The sequence below is a fragment of the Scyliorhinus torazame genome, chromosome 10 (genome assembly GCF_047496885.1).
Source record: "Scyliorhinus torazame isolate Kashiwa2021f chromosome 10, sScyTor2.1, whole genome shotgun sequence".
NCBI classification, from domain to species: domain Eukaryota; kingdom Metazoa; phylum Chordata; class Chondrichthyes; order Carcharhiniformes; family Scyliorhinidae; genus Scyliorhinus; species Scyliorhinus torazame.
In genome coordinates, this window is record NC_092716.1 from 224805373 (window position 1) to 224821251 (window position 15879).

At 46.4% G+C, this 15879-nt stretch overlaps 1 protein-coding gene across 10 annotated transcripts in view; it reads right to left on the bottom strand.

Moving 5' to 3' along the window:
• Positions 1 to 203: 203 nt before the first annotated feature.
• Positions 204 to 15879, bottom strand: part of dennd2b (DENN domain containing 2B) — a 570638-nt gene continuing 554962 nt past the window's right edge. For all 10 annotated transcript variants that reach the window (XM_072466472.1, XM_072466475.1, XM_072466473.1 and 7 more), the window contains 2 exons: positions 5170 to 5256; positions 204 to 1087 (listed from right to left, as the gene is read on the bottom strand). In XM_072466472.1, the coding sequence (XP_072322573.1) occupies positions 1053 to 1087; positions 5170 to 5256 (122 nt within the window). In that variant the 3' untranslated portion in view covers positions 204 to 1052. The remainder of the gene's footprint in view (positions 1088 to 5169; positions 5257 to 15879) is intronic.

Genomic DNA, 15879 nt, shown 5'->3' on the forward strand with positions numbered 1-15879 from the left:
AGATGAGGTATATCAGAAATTGGGATCCAGTTTGACATTTTGGTTGATAAAAGCCCCTGGAAAGTCTATGATAGAAGGATAGGCGGAGAGGAAGGGTAGGAGATCCACAGTTTAGAAGTGCTGGGTAAGGAAAGGGGGTATGTGAAATCTTGATTTCAACCTAATATTTGCTAAGTATTCGAACAGAATCCCAACGATGCACAACCATTACCAAATGTGTTTATTTTATTTTAAAAATGCAGTACATAGAAACGTGGCAAGGCTTACCCAGTCATGCTCTTCGAGTATGGCAGAGTAGGAAAGGCTTCTGCACAGTTCTCATTACACTCAGCTACAGCAGTGCATTAGATACAGAAAGGATTCAGTGATTCATTCAACACCCTCTTCTATGGCAGCTTATGCATTTTCAAGCAACATCATTAAAGGTACCAAATATTTTCAGTGTAACTTGATCACATTTTGTTGGCAAAATGTGGAAAGGAAAATCAAAAGAGATACAATCAGAACTCTACAGTTATAGCCCCCAAGTAAAACTGATACTTCATCATTTTTCATACAGTTCAGGTATTTCCCAATTGATAGGATCGCACGCACTCTCCATAATCATACCAGCAAAGTAGTGAAATTGTTAACAAATGAGAACATCAGTGTTTGCCCCCACAACAAACAATACTCTTCTGCACATGCTCAGTTGGACCATTCATGCTCCCAAGTCATAAGTCATTCTGGCATCAAAAAAACCTGTTAAAGTCAACTCTTTACAGATATTCAGTACAATGACTGCTAAATCCAGACAACAAAATACCAATAAAAACATAGTAAATATATTTACAATATACAATCCAATCTGCATCAAAGATGAACATAGTTAAGTGTACTTGTTGCAGCTTCAGATTCTTCTCCAATACTATTATAATTCAGTCTTTGAATAAAGATGAAGATTTTGTGAACATGAAAAATGTTAATTTTCCAAAAATACAAATGGGTTTTACAAAGTAATTGCGTAAGTTCCTCTGGTCCTTGTGACAACAGCAGGTACGATATGAACACAACTAACTCTTCTTGTGAAGGAATTTCATTTTATTTCCTGCAAGAGATATTTAATCATTAGTGTCGTTATACAGAACAGAAAAGTCATTCCAGAAATCCCTCAAAGGCCTCATTTATGGGATCTTATTTGGATTTTAGTTTTTGCTGCAAGGCTGACAGAAGACTTGTGTTTCAGATTAATGTGTTTCACATCCACAGCTTATGTTGTCCTATCAGATAAATCAATCCCTGACTACAAGGGTAGATGGATAACCTGTTCCCAAACCTCTTTATAACCAGTTTTTGGGAGTTCATGGGATTCCCCTCGGTTGGGCTGCTTTCCTGATATCCCTTCCTTTTAATTTCAACTTGGCGCCCAGCTATAATAATCTTTATAATTTTTATTATTGTCACAAGTAGGCTTATATTAACACCACAATAAAGTTACTGTGAAAAAACCCTAGTCACCACACTCCAGCGCCTGTTGGGGTACACTGAGGGAGAATTCAGAATGCCCAATTCACCTAACTAACAAGCGCATCTTTCAGGACTTGTGGGAAGAAACCAGAGCACCTGGAGGAAACCCACGCAGACACGGGGAAAATGTGCAGACTCCGCACAGACAGTGACCCAAGCCGGGAATCGAACCTGGGACTCTGGATACCTGCACAGAACCACAGGATGATACGGAACAGAAAGAGGCTATCACACCTTTTATACCTGTACAGGTACTTTTGAAGGTGATAATTAATTACTCCTATTCCTTCCCCCTCCACCAACCCCCCCTTTTTCCTGTAAATGTCCTTGAATCAAGCATTTATCCAGCTTCTTTTTGAAAGTTATTATTGAAACAAAGCAATGTGCTGAATTAAAAACTAAATCTCATCTTGCCTTTGGAATTGATTAGAGATAAATCAATTTTAGATCCAGTTTTGTGCAATGAGGCAGGGTTAATTGGTAATGGCATAATAAAATCTCCACTGGGAAATATTGATCATAATACAACTGAATTCCACATGAAGTTTGTAAACAACATACTCTAATCAAAAACAAGAATCCTAAACAAAACCAATTGCATAGGTGTGAGGGGAAAGATTCTTATTGAATTTAAGAGCCGTGAGGTGATGATGCAGCTGTACAAAACTTTGGTAAGGCCACATTTGGAGTACTGTGTACAGTTCTGGTCGCCTCATTTTAGGAAGGATGTGGAAGCTCTGGAAAAGGTGCAAAGAAGATTTACCAGGATGTTGCCTGGAATGGAGAGTAGGTCTTACGAGGAAAGGTTGAGGGTGCTAGGCCTTTTCTCATTAGAGCGGAGAAGGATGAGGGGCGACTTGATAGAGGTTTATAAGATGATCAGGGGAATAGATAGAGTAGACAGTCAGAGACTTTTTCCCCAGGTGGAACACACCATTACAAGGGGACATAAATTTAAGGTGAAAGGTGGAAGATATAGGAGGGATATCAGAGGTAGATTCTTTACCCAGAGAGTAGTGGGGGCATGGAATGCACTGCCTGTGGAAGTAGTTGAGTCGGAAACATTAGGGACCTTCAAGCAGCTGTTGGATAGGTACATGGATTACGGGAAAATGATATAGTGTAGATTTATTTGTTCTTAAGGGCAGCACGGTAGCATTGTGGATAGCACAATTGCTTCACAGATCCATGGTCCCAGGTTCGATTCCGGCTTGGGTCATTGTCTGTGCGGAGTCTGCACGTCCTCCCCGTGTCTGCGTGGGTTTCCTCCGGGTGCTCCGGTTTCCTCCCACAGTCCAAATATGTGCGGGTTAGGTGAATTGGCCAATGATAAATTGCCCTTAATGTCCAAATTGCCCTTGGTGTTGGGTGGAGGTGTTGAGTTTGGGTAGGGTGCTCTTTCCAAGAGCTGGTGCAGACTCAAAGGGCCGAATGGCCTCCTTCTGCACTGTAAATTCAATGATAATCTATGATTAATCTAGGACAAGGGTTCGGCACAACATCGTGGGCCGAAGGGCCTGTTCTGTGCTGTATTTTCTATGTTCTATGGCTAACGTTGATTGGATAATAGACAAATAGGTTTTGTGGCAAATAAATAGAAACAGTTAAAGAAAGTATTCAAAATGTTCAACAAAAATACATTCCATTAAAAAACAAAAACTCAACAAGGAAGATCCATTTGTGGCTTAATATTAGATTAAAATATGAAGTCCACAATGTTTCAAAAAATAGGAGCAAGTATGAGGATTGGAATGTTCTAGAAATCAACAAAGGGCCACCAAAATGCTGACGCCAAAGGGGAAAAATAGACGTAGGAGTGAAATAGCCAGGAATATTAAAAAAAGATTGGATGAGCTTTTATAAGTGTGCACAAAGAGTACCTAAGTAAACATTTGTCCCTTTAAAAGCAGTAACAGGAGAAACTATCTTGGGGACTGAGAAAATGGCAAAGACAGTGCACAAATATTTTGTGACGGTCTTCACAGGTGAAGACACAAATTACTTAACAGAAATAGAGGGTAACTTGGGGTTTAATAAGAAATTAAATCAATTAATATTAACAGAGAACAAGCATTGGTAAATTCAAGCGATTAAAGGCACGATCTTCCCAAAAGGGAACAAAGTCCCCTAGCGGGCGCGTTTAGCCGCATGTTTCCCGGCACTCGCAGTGCCGAGAAACATGTGGCTATTCAATGCTACTCATGTTGAAGAACCCTGAACGGGGAACGTGCGGCCGAGGCCACACATGGCCCCGTACAATGGGGAGCTCCGCTGGGCATGTTGGCAGTGCCAGGGTGACAGGCTGGCACTGCCAAGGTGCCAGGCTGACAGCCAGGGTACCTAGGTGGAACCAGCAGTGCAAGGGCTCTACACTGCCCAAAAGGCATGCAGCTGGGGGCCTCTGATCCCCTTGGAGACTCTCATGAGTGCCGTTCTGTCTGGTCCCCGTTTGTGGATGCCAGTGCTGAATGGCGCTCACTTGAGGTCTCCGAGGCGAAGGGATTGAATCCCAAAGCCTCAGGTACCTCGGGAATCTGCACAGTAGAGTGAGGCTTACTGCCTCATTCTAATGTGCAGATTCCCGAGGTACTTGAGGCTACTGCCTCACTTTCATATGCAGATTCGGAAAACGTGATCCCGCCCGTTGTGGGCGGGATTCTCCTTGCAGCAACTTGCGAGATTGCGTTGAATCTGGCAAGGCGTTGAGAGCCCGGTGGATCCCGAGAGTGGGGACTTCCGGCTTTCACCAGCCACGCTGCACCGCAGCGAGATGCTTTTCTGGCGCAGTGTGGCTGGAACATCGCGCCCTAAATTCCAAAAAATCTCCATAACTTGTTGGACCTACATCCTAAGATTTTGAAAGAAATAGCTGCGAGTGAGGTGCTGGTTCTGATTTTCCAAAATTACCCAGATTCTGGAATTGTACCAGCAGATTGGAAGTTACCAAATGTAATATTGCTTTTCAAGAAAGGAGGGAGAGATAAAACAAGGAAGTACAGGCCAGTTAGGCTAACATTGGTTTTCGGAGAGAGCTAGAATCTATTATTAAGGAAGTCTCAACAATGCATTTAGAAAAGTATAGTATGATTAGAGCAAGCTAACATGGTTTTCAGAAAGGGAAATCCTATTTGACAAATATGTCAGAGTTTTTGAGGAAACTTGAGTGGCGAAATCACAAACTCCTGCTCCTATTTATATTTTTATTATTTTATTTTTCAAAGAACATAATCAAGTTAGTGAATAAAATGTGCCTTTAACAAATCTATGCCAACTGCGATTCTTTTAACCCATATTTTTCCAAATGATAATTTGACCTTTATGTCAATTTTCTTGTAAATTTTTTTCAGTCTAATCAGAGAACAAAGTAATGAACACACTGAAGCTCGATCCATTTTTACCCGAATCTGGGATACCACTGCCAGCATTGGTCTCTTGTTTAGCTGAAGGCTTGTTTATGGCAGATGCTTCAAACAACTAAACATCACCTGAGCCATTATAGGTCCCGATTCATTTGCAACACAGCTTGGCAATAGTAGCTCGCAATGCAGAATTTGGAGACCTAACACCAATTTTATGGCAGGAAAATGTGAGGTTGTGAAACTCCACTCCAGTTTAACTTATTCTCTCAGCAATTCTTAAAATTTTGGGTAAAAGTACACTCACCAAGACCTTTTAGAAATTTGTTCACTCCGCTCTGTTCTGTATCTGGCAGCTCTTCCAAATATTGCTCAACTCTCTGCTCAAACAGACCTGAGGGGGGGGAAGAAAATGAGACACCTTGAAAGCGGATCCAACTTAATACATGCTTTCTATCCACTGCTAAAATTGAGTTCAAAGCTATCAGAAAATTGTTCAGTGATGTTTACTACAGCATAGTTCCTGACGAGAGATTAATTGAAGTAAATAACCTAAGTTCAATATGACATTCACAATTCAATCACGATTTTAGCCAGGAGATCTGTTCACATCTTCATTTGGTGAACTCTAGCAAACCCTCCTAGTGATATTAAGTTCACCAACAGCACAAACCTGCATGGTTCATTGTCTGAAAATTGCAAAAAAAAACCCTATGTCAGGAGTCCTACTGAATGAAAGAGCATTCAAACCACTCGTTGATAGACATATTGCTGTACTAGCTTTTTACATGGCCAGGATTTCCTCCGTGTGCTAACGTGAACATTATAAACTCTTATTTTTAAGAAAAACATATTTATGATTTTACTACAAATTGTGTAGAGGAAATCTTTTTCCAGTGTTCACATTTTGTTTACTGGAGCAAATATTGAAGGTACTGAGGAATTCAAATGGCAGAAGTTGAAATTGTCCAGCGTCTTTGACTGCAGAGAGTGTTGGTCCTGAATGCAGTTGTTACAGGCTGGGGGGCTTTACTGTGCTGCCAGCAGCTGCAGATGACAAGCTTTTGTTTTACAAGCATTTCCACAGAAAATGCAGCCACCAGGTTTAAAATATTTCCAGACAAATAAGGTATGCCTGAGGGCGAACACTGTTCGTCATTAGCAATAATAAAGCAACGCCGACCTATGTTATAGCCAACTTGTCTCATGGCCAGGTCACTGAAATCTGGTGCAGCAAAGTCAGACACATTAAGGCTGTGACACTTTCATGATTCCCTCTCTGCGTTTTCTCTCCCTTTGTTACCTCTTTGCGTATATCTCCCGGGTATGAAGAAATGTTTCACTTGCGACAAGGTGGAACATTCACCCTCTCAATAACTCAACTCGCACATGGCATGGATGCCTGAAACCACACAGTTTGAGCCCCAAAAAGTACCAATAATGCTTCAAGTCCCTTTCCAGAAAAATCAAGACTATCAGGACAAAATGGCAATTTCAAGAATGCTCTCTGCTCATTATTAATCAACGTTAATTTGAAACTTAATATAAGAACTATTCAAAGTTCAAACTTAGAGTGATTTAGAATTTTGCAAGTGATTAATTACATATTCTGATTTATTTTATGCTCCATTATGAATTGTGTTTTGATGTAACTGCATGATAATTGGATATTGCTGTACACTGGCAAGACTTATATTGGAGCTTTTAACGACTTCCTTTCTCTGGTTGTGGTTGTCTCTGCGGTGTGAGCATTTTTCTTTTGTCTGCCTATAAATTGACTTTGCAAACTTAACCCTGTTCATGGCGGGTTTCAACTGACCACAGCAACTACCAATAAATTGACAATCTCTCTTAAATGGCCATAAAGACATCCAATTGTGAAAAAGCCATGCATACTACTCCCAACTACCACCACCCCTACTCAGTGCCCTACACCGTCCCCAATAACCCCATAGGAACCAACCCAGAAACACTGGCACTGGTTCATGTCTAAGTTTCCAACTGAGCCAATAATTCACATTGGTATGGCTGTGAATTTTTGATCTTAACTAGTTTTGGAAATCTCTCCTTTGAAACAAATGTATTCAAATCTTTATAATTGTGCCAATCACCCTCTGGTTTTCTGAAGGAAGTAAAGATGGGTATTCCTTACCATTTTGTGTGAAAATGCGGGATACCTAGAATCATCGAATCCCTAAAGTGCAGAGGAGGCCATTCAGCCCATCAAGTCTGCACCAACCTTCTGAAAGAGCACCCGACTTAGGCCCACTCGCCGGCCCTATTCCCGTAATCCCACCTACCCTTGGACACTACGGGGCAATTTATCATGGCCAATCCACTTAACCGGCACATCTTTGGACTGTGGGAGGAAACCGGGAGCAAACCCAGACGTGGGAGAATGTGCAAATTCCACACAGTCACCCAAGTTTGAAATCAAACCCAGGTCTCTGGCGCTGTGAGGCAGAAGTGCCAACCACTGTGCTACCCCTTCAGTTTCTGGGGCCAAAGGTGTGGAAAAAGGAGCATAAGAAAGTGGTTTACTCAGTGCTAGTCCCTTTTATGTTTCCCAAAGTAGTTTCCCCAGGACTGCTCTTCAGGTTGGGGTACAGACTGCACCTGCAGCAGACATTAGTGTCACTCAAATATGCTAACAAGGCATTCCCAGTTTCATTCTACATTTTTTGTTACGACCCCATACAAGGAATCCTTGGAAATGTGTCACTTGGAAATATGTCATATGTCAGCCAGTCTCTCCACAGGAGTAATGGAGGCAGGTTGAAGCCTGAATATAATGTGCCTCTCACTTCATGCTCCTTTTGCCTGTATTAGACTTGTAGCCACCTGGGTTGGCCAACTCCCGATGTAAAATGGAGAACAGCAAAGGCTGCAGGGAAATTCAGCCAACACAGGCAGAAACTAGCAGGTGCAAGTTACTGTGTATTAAACTCTGCAAAAGCCCAGACAGCATCGATACAAGCAGCCATCTGCATAATAATGTAGCAGCCATCTACATACTAATAAGCGATCCCCGGGAACAATCGCAACATTTGGGACAAACAAAACTAAGCCAGACTCCCTGGCGCCAGCAGGAGCCAACACAAAAGAGGTTAACGGACACCTCAAGACCGCCCATTGATCAGGGAACCGCTCCAGTATTGGAGAAATCGAACCAAGTGATTGGAACAAAGTCCAATCACTTGGAACCAGGTACAGGGTCCGCCCCGAAAGGCGGGAAGCCCCTGGGGACTATAAAGTTAAGCCCCCAAGTTCAAATCGTTTTTCTTGACTGGGGCACTCAGCAACGCGAACCAACCTTGACAGTGACCGGTGCAGCTGCTGCCGATATCCAGTAAGTCTTAAGTCAATGCTCGCTACGAGATAGACGCTCCTAGCTACCAATCCGTACCAACTTTGAATCCCGCTGACTCAGAACCTGAACGAAAGGCCATTTGTTCCCCTGACCTGGTGGGCCAGTCTGAAGCTAAGTATAGGCCTGTTAGTTGTAGAAGTAGCTTAGAAGTAGAATTTGTGCATGAGTAGCGATTACTGTGTATAATAAATGTGCTTTGATTTGAATCTTACTAATTGGTGTATTGAGTTATTGATCATTACTTGAACTTGAACCTCGTGGCGGTATAAAGATACCTGGCGACTCGGGAGCAAAGGTTATAAAACAGAGCCAATTGAACCAACCAAAAGTTAACAACAGACTCTACTGGATCGGTGTTGGAGTGTCCCTGGGCCATGTAATTGACACGGGATAGGAAATTGTGACCTACCTATGCTTAGCGAGAGTAGTACACTTTAGGAGCAGGACATTCTTTTGTTCAGCAGTGTTGGGCAGGACATTTGCGCTATAATCTTAAATAGTTTTTCTGCTCAACAGTTTTATTTGATTCATTCTACCACAGCTATGTGCAACTGATCTCGTGTAACTCGTTGCAAATAACCATGTATGAGATTTATAGACATTAGTCCAAATGGACTAGATGCAGTAGTGCAGTCTTTTGTCATATGCGTACCTGAAGGGGGAATGGGTGCTAAAAGTTTTGTAAAAACTATGCAACCGACTGTACTGTTTCTTATGTGTGTGTAGGTCCGCTGTAGCTCAGTTAGTATCAATCCCATCTCTGAGTCAGAAGGTTGGAAGTTCAAGTCTTACTTCAGAGCTTGAGCACAACGTTCTGAACTGGCACTCCAGCACTGAAGGAGTGTAACATGTTCAGGGGTATAGTAAGATATTAAACTGAGGTGTTGCCTGCCTTTGCTTTTTGGATGTAAAAGGTCTCTTGGCCATATTTTGAAGAGATGGGGAGTTATCCCAAGTGTCCTGGCAAATATTTACTCAATCAACATCAGACAGATAGTTACCAGGTCATTATCACATTGTTGTGCGCAAATTGGCTGCCTCATTTCATTTGTGACTGAACTCCAAAAGTACTTAATTGCTTGTAAAGCATATTGCAATGTCCTGAGCTAATAAAACACACTCTATAAATAACTATGTACAATGCATCAGGTTCACTAATGTCCTTTATGGAAGGAAATCGGTCTGGCCTGCATGTGACTCCAGACCCACAGCAATTAGGGCTGGGCAAATGCTGGCACAACCTCTGCAAATGCACAACAAATGCTCGCCCATGTCCCATTAACAAATAAAATGTTTTTTTTAAAATGCAGGGTTTTAAAATCTTTTGCTTTTAATAAACCCTTCCTTGGTTTATAACCAAAGCCTTGGTCTAATGGGATATTAGTCTTCTGCTTTTTTAAGTTTCGGAGATCATGGGAGTGATTGTGTTATGTGTGGAAAGATTAATGCAGTCTGTTTAATGGCTGGGCAACGCTATATGCACCCAATTAGATAATACTGTGGTTCACAACAAACCTGAAGTCCCCTTTGGGAGTGGTTATTAATGCTGAGCATGGGAAATACGTTAGCAGAGCTTATAAACATATCGCCAGTTGTGAAGACTTTTGAGCAACAATGACGAATGCCACAACTAACTGCTTTCAAAATCCTTCTGGGGTAAATATCATGTAGGCCTCGTGATTTATCTATAATCAGGCTATTAACATTCTTAACACCTTCTCTTTTAGAATATATGGCTAGGATTCTCCATTCCAGAGTTGGGGCGGCACGGTAGCACAATAGTTAGCATTGTGGCTTCACAGCTCCAGGGTTCCAGGTTCGATTCCTGGCTTGGGTCGCTGTCTGTGTGGAGTCTGCACGTTCTTCCAGTGTCTGCGTGGGTTTGTTTCAAGTGCTCTGGTTTCCTCCCACAAGTCCAGAAGACGTGCTTGTTAGGTAATTTGGACATTCTGAATTCTCCCTTTGTTTACCCGAACAGGCGTCGGAATGTGGCGACTAGGGGCTTTTCACAGTAACTTCATTGCAGTGTTAATGTAAGCCTACTTTTGACAATAAAGGTTATTATTATTATTATTATTATTATTAGAGGACTCGTCCCTGCTAGCGTTAGGAGTGCTCCCAATATGCCATTCCATGGCACTTAGGAAGTTTTTTTTCTTTCCATTCCATGGCACGCCAGGATCCGGGCTGCAACTGAGAGGGCAGGAACTAATCTCTCCGACAGGTCCCCCACCTCTGAGATTGGAGAATCCCCTCCAATCTCCATAATAATAATAATCTTTCTTGTCACAAGTAGGCTTACATTAACACTGCAATGAAGTTACTGTGAAAAGCCCCTCGTCGCCACATACATTGGACCCTGGAGCTGAGAAGCAACAGTGCTAACCACTGTATAGCTGCTGCAGCCTGCCTCCCTCCACCCGGATGTAGGCAGGGAACCATCCCCTTTGACTACCCTCAGAACCCCCTTCAGCCAGCCAGGCCCTCTATTCATCCCCCTCACCACCAGGACCCTCCCCTCAGCACCTCCCCCCTCCTTATTTTCCCATCTCACCTCCCAGGTCACTCCCTCAGCCCCCTCCACTCATTCCCCCCTTCAGGCTCTGCCTCTTGGCAGTGCCAACCTGGGATGGCAATGTCATAAGTACCCTCCCAACAATTGCCGCTAGGGTGCCGTGGGGGGTCCTCTCTGGGAGGTGGGGATCAGGGTGCTTGTGCTGGGCTGGAGAGGTGTCTTCCCCGGAATGGGGCTTCTTTGGCTGCTTTCCTCATCTATAGCCTTTAAAACCATTAAACAACCACCCTGTATGTAAAAGTTAAAGTTTTCCATAAGCAAGTGAAAATGTTCCCATGTGTGCCCCTATACCATTTAGACAGTCACTCATTATCTCATAATTAGACATCCATAATAATAATAAAGTGAACATCGAACATCAAATTCAACAACTTCAGATGATTAGCTCGACCCCACCTCAACCCCTTTGTTTTCATTCCATTTCATTTTAACCGTCTTTTACCGTTTATTTCTTTCTCGTCTTTCTTTATAGATATATTCCCCCCCCTTATCTTATTCCACTTCTCCTTACCTTTTCTCCCCTTTGCTTCTCCCTTTCCCCCTAATCTGTCACAGTTTACCCTCTCCCTCTGGTGACTGCCATTAGCACTCTTTCCCTTGGTTTCTGTGGCTATGACTCATCTTTCATTCCCTCACCCCACAGTATAAATATCTCCCATTTTCTCTGCCTTTCAGCTTTGACAAAGGGTCATCTGGACTCGAAACGTTAGCTCATTTCTCTCCTTACAGATGCTGCCAGACCTGCTGAGATTTTCCAACATTTTCTCTTTTGGAATAAAGTGAAAGTGTTCTTAACTGCACCCCTAAGTCCTTTAAACAGTAAGTCGGCATGTAAGAAATAAAGTTTGTTTACAAGTCTGCCTCTTTGTTCTGGGCACAGTAAGAAGTCTTACAACACCAGGTTAAAGTCCAACAGGTTTGTTTCGAATCATTAGCTTTCGGAGCACAGATCCTTCCTCAGGTGAATGAAGAGGTGGGTTACAGAAACATAAATCTCGACAATGTCAAAGATGCCAGACGATGACTTCCGGTTGCAGCTATGCCTAGGTAGGTCGCACGTTCGGCAGCTCCCGCCGGGAACGGACTTTTGGGCTCTTCAGAGGGGCCCCAACAGCAATTGTTCGACGGCTCCCAGTGTGGGAAGGTGACAGCAAGGTCCCCCCCGACAGGATATGGATTGGACCAGGAGTGGAGCAGTTACAAAAGTGATCCTGGTGCAGCGGAAAGTGCGAGGGAGGAAAAGCAAGATGGAGGCGGGTGGAGACCAAGCAGCATGGTCGCAGGAGCAGCAGGAGTTCCTTAAACGCTGCTTTGCGGAGCTGAGGACAGAAATGCTGGCGCCAATGAAGGCGGTGATTGAGAAGCTCATGGAGACCCAGAAGGCCCAAGGGGCGGCGATCCAGGAGGTGCGGCAAAAAGCCTCGGAGAACGAGGACGAGATCTTGGGCCTGGCAGTGAAGGTGGAGGCGCACGAGGCGCTGCATAAGAGGTGGCAGGAAAAATTTGAGGACCTGAAGAATAGGTCGAGGAGGAAGAATCTTCGGATTCTGGGTCTCCCTGAAGGAGTGGAGGGGCCCGATGCCGGGGCATATATGAGCACCATGCTCAATTTGCTGATGGGCGCGGGAGTTTTCCCGAGGCCCCTGGAGCTGGATGGGGCTCATCGGGTCCTGGCAAGGAGACTCAAAGCCAACGAGCCGCCAAGGGCTTTAGTGGTGAGGTTCCACCGCTTTATGGACAGAGAGTGTGTCCTGAGATGGGCCAAAAAAGAACGGAGCAGCAGGTGGGAGAACATGGAGATCCGTATTTACCAGGACTGGAGTGTGGAGGTGGCTAAGAAGAGAGCTGGTTTTAACCGGGCTAAGGCGGTTCTCCATCGGAAGGGGGTGAAGTTCGGGATGCTGCAGCCAGCGCGGTTGTGGGTCACGTTCCAAGATCGGCACCACTATTTTGAAACGCCTGATGAGGCATGGAACTTTATCCAGACTGAAAAGTTGGACTCAAACTGAGGGTTTGTTGTGGGGGGATGTTTACTGCGTTTGGGGAATGAATGTTCATTTTGTTTCGGTGCTGGGTGGGGTTGGATGAATGGATTTGGTGTGGGGGATGTGGGAGAGTGTGGGCATCGGTGTTGGAGGGGCAGTGCCCCACGGGGGAAGGGGGGGGGGGTTGGAGGCCCGGGGATGGGGAGTTGGGGTAAGGCCGCAAAAAGGAGCTGCACCACAGGGGGTGGGGCCGGCTCAGACGGAAAGCGCGGGCTTTTTCCCGCGTTAGGGAAGGATGGAGGCGGGGCCAGGGGGGAAGGGCAGTGCTGGAGAGGAGCGCACACTGACTGCCAAGGGGTGGGGGGATTCTCACACTGGGGGATCGATGGAATGGCGGGAGAGGCCGGGGTCAGCAGGAGTGTCATGGGGGGAGCAAAATGGCTAGATGAGGATCTAGAGGGGGGGAGGGGGGGGAACTGGGTTGCTGCTGCATTGGCCAAAGGGGAGCTGGAAGTAGGTGAGGTGGTCGGGGTGGGGGTCCGCCGCCTGGGGGACTGGAGGGTGCGGGAGGCGCGGGCACGTGGCTGGCCTAGAAAAGGAGATGGCTAGCCGGCAAAAGGGGGGGGGGGGGGGGAGTAGCCCCCTGATCTGGCTGATAACTTGGAATGTGAGGGGCCTGAACGGGCCGGTCAAGAGGGCCCGGGTGTTCGTGCACTTAAAGGGACTGAAGGCAGACGTGGTTATGCTCCAGGAGACACATTTGAAGGTGGCAGATCAGATTAGGCTGAGAAAGGGATGGGTAGGGCAGGTCTTTCATTCAGGGCTGGATGTGAAGAACAGAAGGGTTGCAATACTGGTGGGGAAGCGGGTGTCGTTCGAGGCACTGAATATTGTAGCGGATAATGGAGGTCGATATGTGATGGTGAGTGGCAGATTGCAGGGGGTGCGGGAGGGACTGATGAACGTACATGCCCCGAATTGGGATGATGCCGGATTTATGAAACGCATGTTGGGTTGGATTCCAGATCTGGAGGTAGGAAGCTTGATAATGGGGGGGGGACTTTAACACGGTGCTGGACCCAGCACTGGACCGTTCTAGGCCCAGGACAGGTAAGAGGCCGGCTGCGGCCAAGGTGCTCAGGGGGTTTATGGACCAGATGTGGGGGGGGGGGTGGATTCATAGAGGTTTGCCAGGCCGCAGGCCAGGGAATTTTCCTTCTTTTCCCATGTCCATAGAGCCTACTCCCGGATAGATTTTTAAATTTTGAGTAGGGCGCTATTCCCGAAAGTGGAGGGAACGGAATACTCGGCCATAGCCATCTCGGACCACGCCCCGCATTGGGTGGAGCTGGAGTTGGGGGAGGAGAGGGACCAGCGCCCACTGTGGCGCCTTGATGTGGGACTGTTGGCGGATGAGGGGGTGTGCGGGCAGATGCGGGGGTGTATTGAAAGATGCTTGGAGGCCAATGACAACAGGGAGGTGCAGGTAGGAGTAGTCTGGGAGACGTTGAAGGCGGTGGTCAGGGGAGAGCTAATCTCCATTAGGGCCCACAGGGAGACGAGAGAGAGGAGGGAGAGGGAGAGGTTGGTGGGGGAGATTTTAATGGTGGACAGGAGTTATGCAGAGGCCCCCCGAGGAGGGACTACTTAGGGAGCGACGGAACCTCCAGACGGAATTCGACCTGATGACTACGGGGAAAGCAGAGGCACAGTGGAGGAAAGCGCAAGGGACGGTTTATGAGTATGGGGAGAAGGCGAGTCGGATGCTGGCACATCAGCTTCGTAAGAGGGAGGCAGCGAGGGAGATTGGTGGAGTTAGGGATAGAGGGGGGAATACGGTGTGGGGTGTGGTGAGAATAAACAAGGTATTTAGGGACTTCTATGGGATCTGTACAGGTCTGAGCCCCCAGCGGGGGAGGAGGGGATGTGACGATTCCTAGATCAGCTGAGATTCCAGAGGGTGGAGGAGGAGCAGGTGGCTGGTTTGGGGGCGCCGATTGGGCTGGAGGAGCTGGTTAAAGGATTGGGGAGCATGCAGGCGGGGAAGGCCCCAGGGCCGGATGGGTTCCCGGTTGAATTTTATAGGAAATACGTGGACCTGCTGGGCCCGTTGCTAGTGAGGCCTTATAATAAGGCGAGGGAGGAGGGGACCTTGCCCCCGACAATGTCCAGGGCGCTGATTTCTTTGATCTTGAAGCTGGACAAGGATCCATTGCAATGTGGGTCGTATAGACCGATCTCGCTCCTCAATGTTGACGCAAGTTGCTGGCGAAGGTGCTGGCTACGAGGATTGAGGACTGTGTCCCGGGCGTGATTCATGAGGACCAGACGGGATTCGTGAAGGGTAGGCAGCTAAATACAAATGTGCGGAGGCTCCTCAATGTGATTATGATGCCCTCGGTGGAGGGGGAAGCGGAGGTAGTGGCAGCTGTGGACGTGGAGAAGGCCTTTGATCGGGTGGAGTGGGAGTATCTTTGGGAAGTGTTGCGGAGGTTTGGGTTCGGGGACTGCTATGTAGAGCCCCGGTGGCGAGTGTGGCTACGAACCGGCGGAGGTCGCAGTACATTCGGCTGTACCGGGAGATGAGACAGGGGTGCCCCTTATCCCCCTTGTTGTTTGCACTGGCAATTGAGCCGCTGGCCAAGGCACTGAGGGAGTCCAGGAAATGGAGGGGATTGGTTCGGGGGGAGAGGAACACCGGGTGTCGTTGTATGCCGATGACCTGTTGTTGTATGTTGCGGATCCAGTGGAGGGGATGGCGGAGGTCATGCGGATCCTTAGAGAGTTTGGGGACTTTTCGGGGTATAAACTCAACGTAGGGAAGAGTGAGCTCTTTGTGGTGCACTCAGGGGACCAGGGAAGGGGGATAGATGAGTTACCGCTGAAGAGGGAGGAAAGGAGCTTTCGGTACCTGGGGATCCAAGTAGCTAGGAGTTGGGGGGCCCTGCACAAGCTTAATTTGACGTGGTTGGTGGAGCAGATGGAGGAGGATTTTAAAAGAAGGGATATGCTGCCACTCTCACTGGCGGGTAGGGTGCAGTCGGTAAAAATGACGGTCCTTCCGAGTTTCTCTTTGTGTTCCAGTGC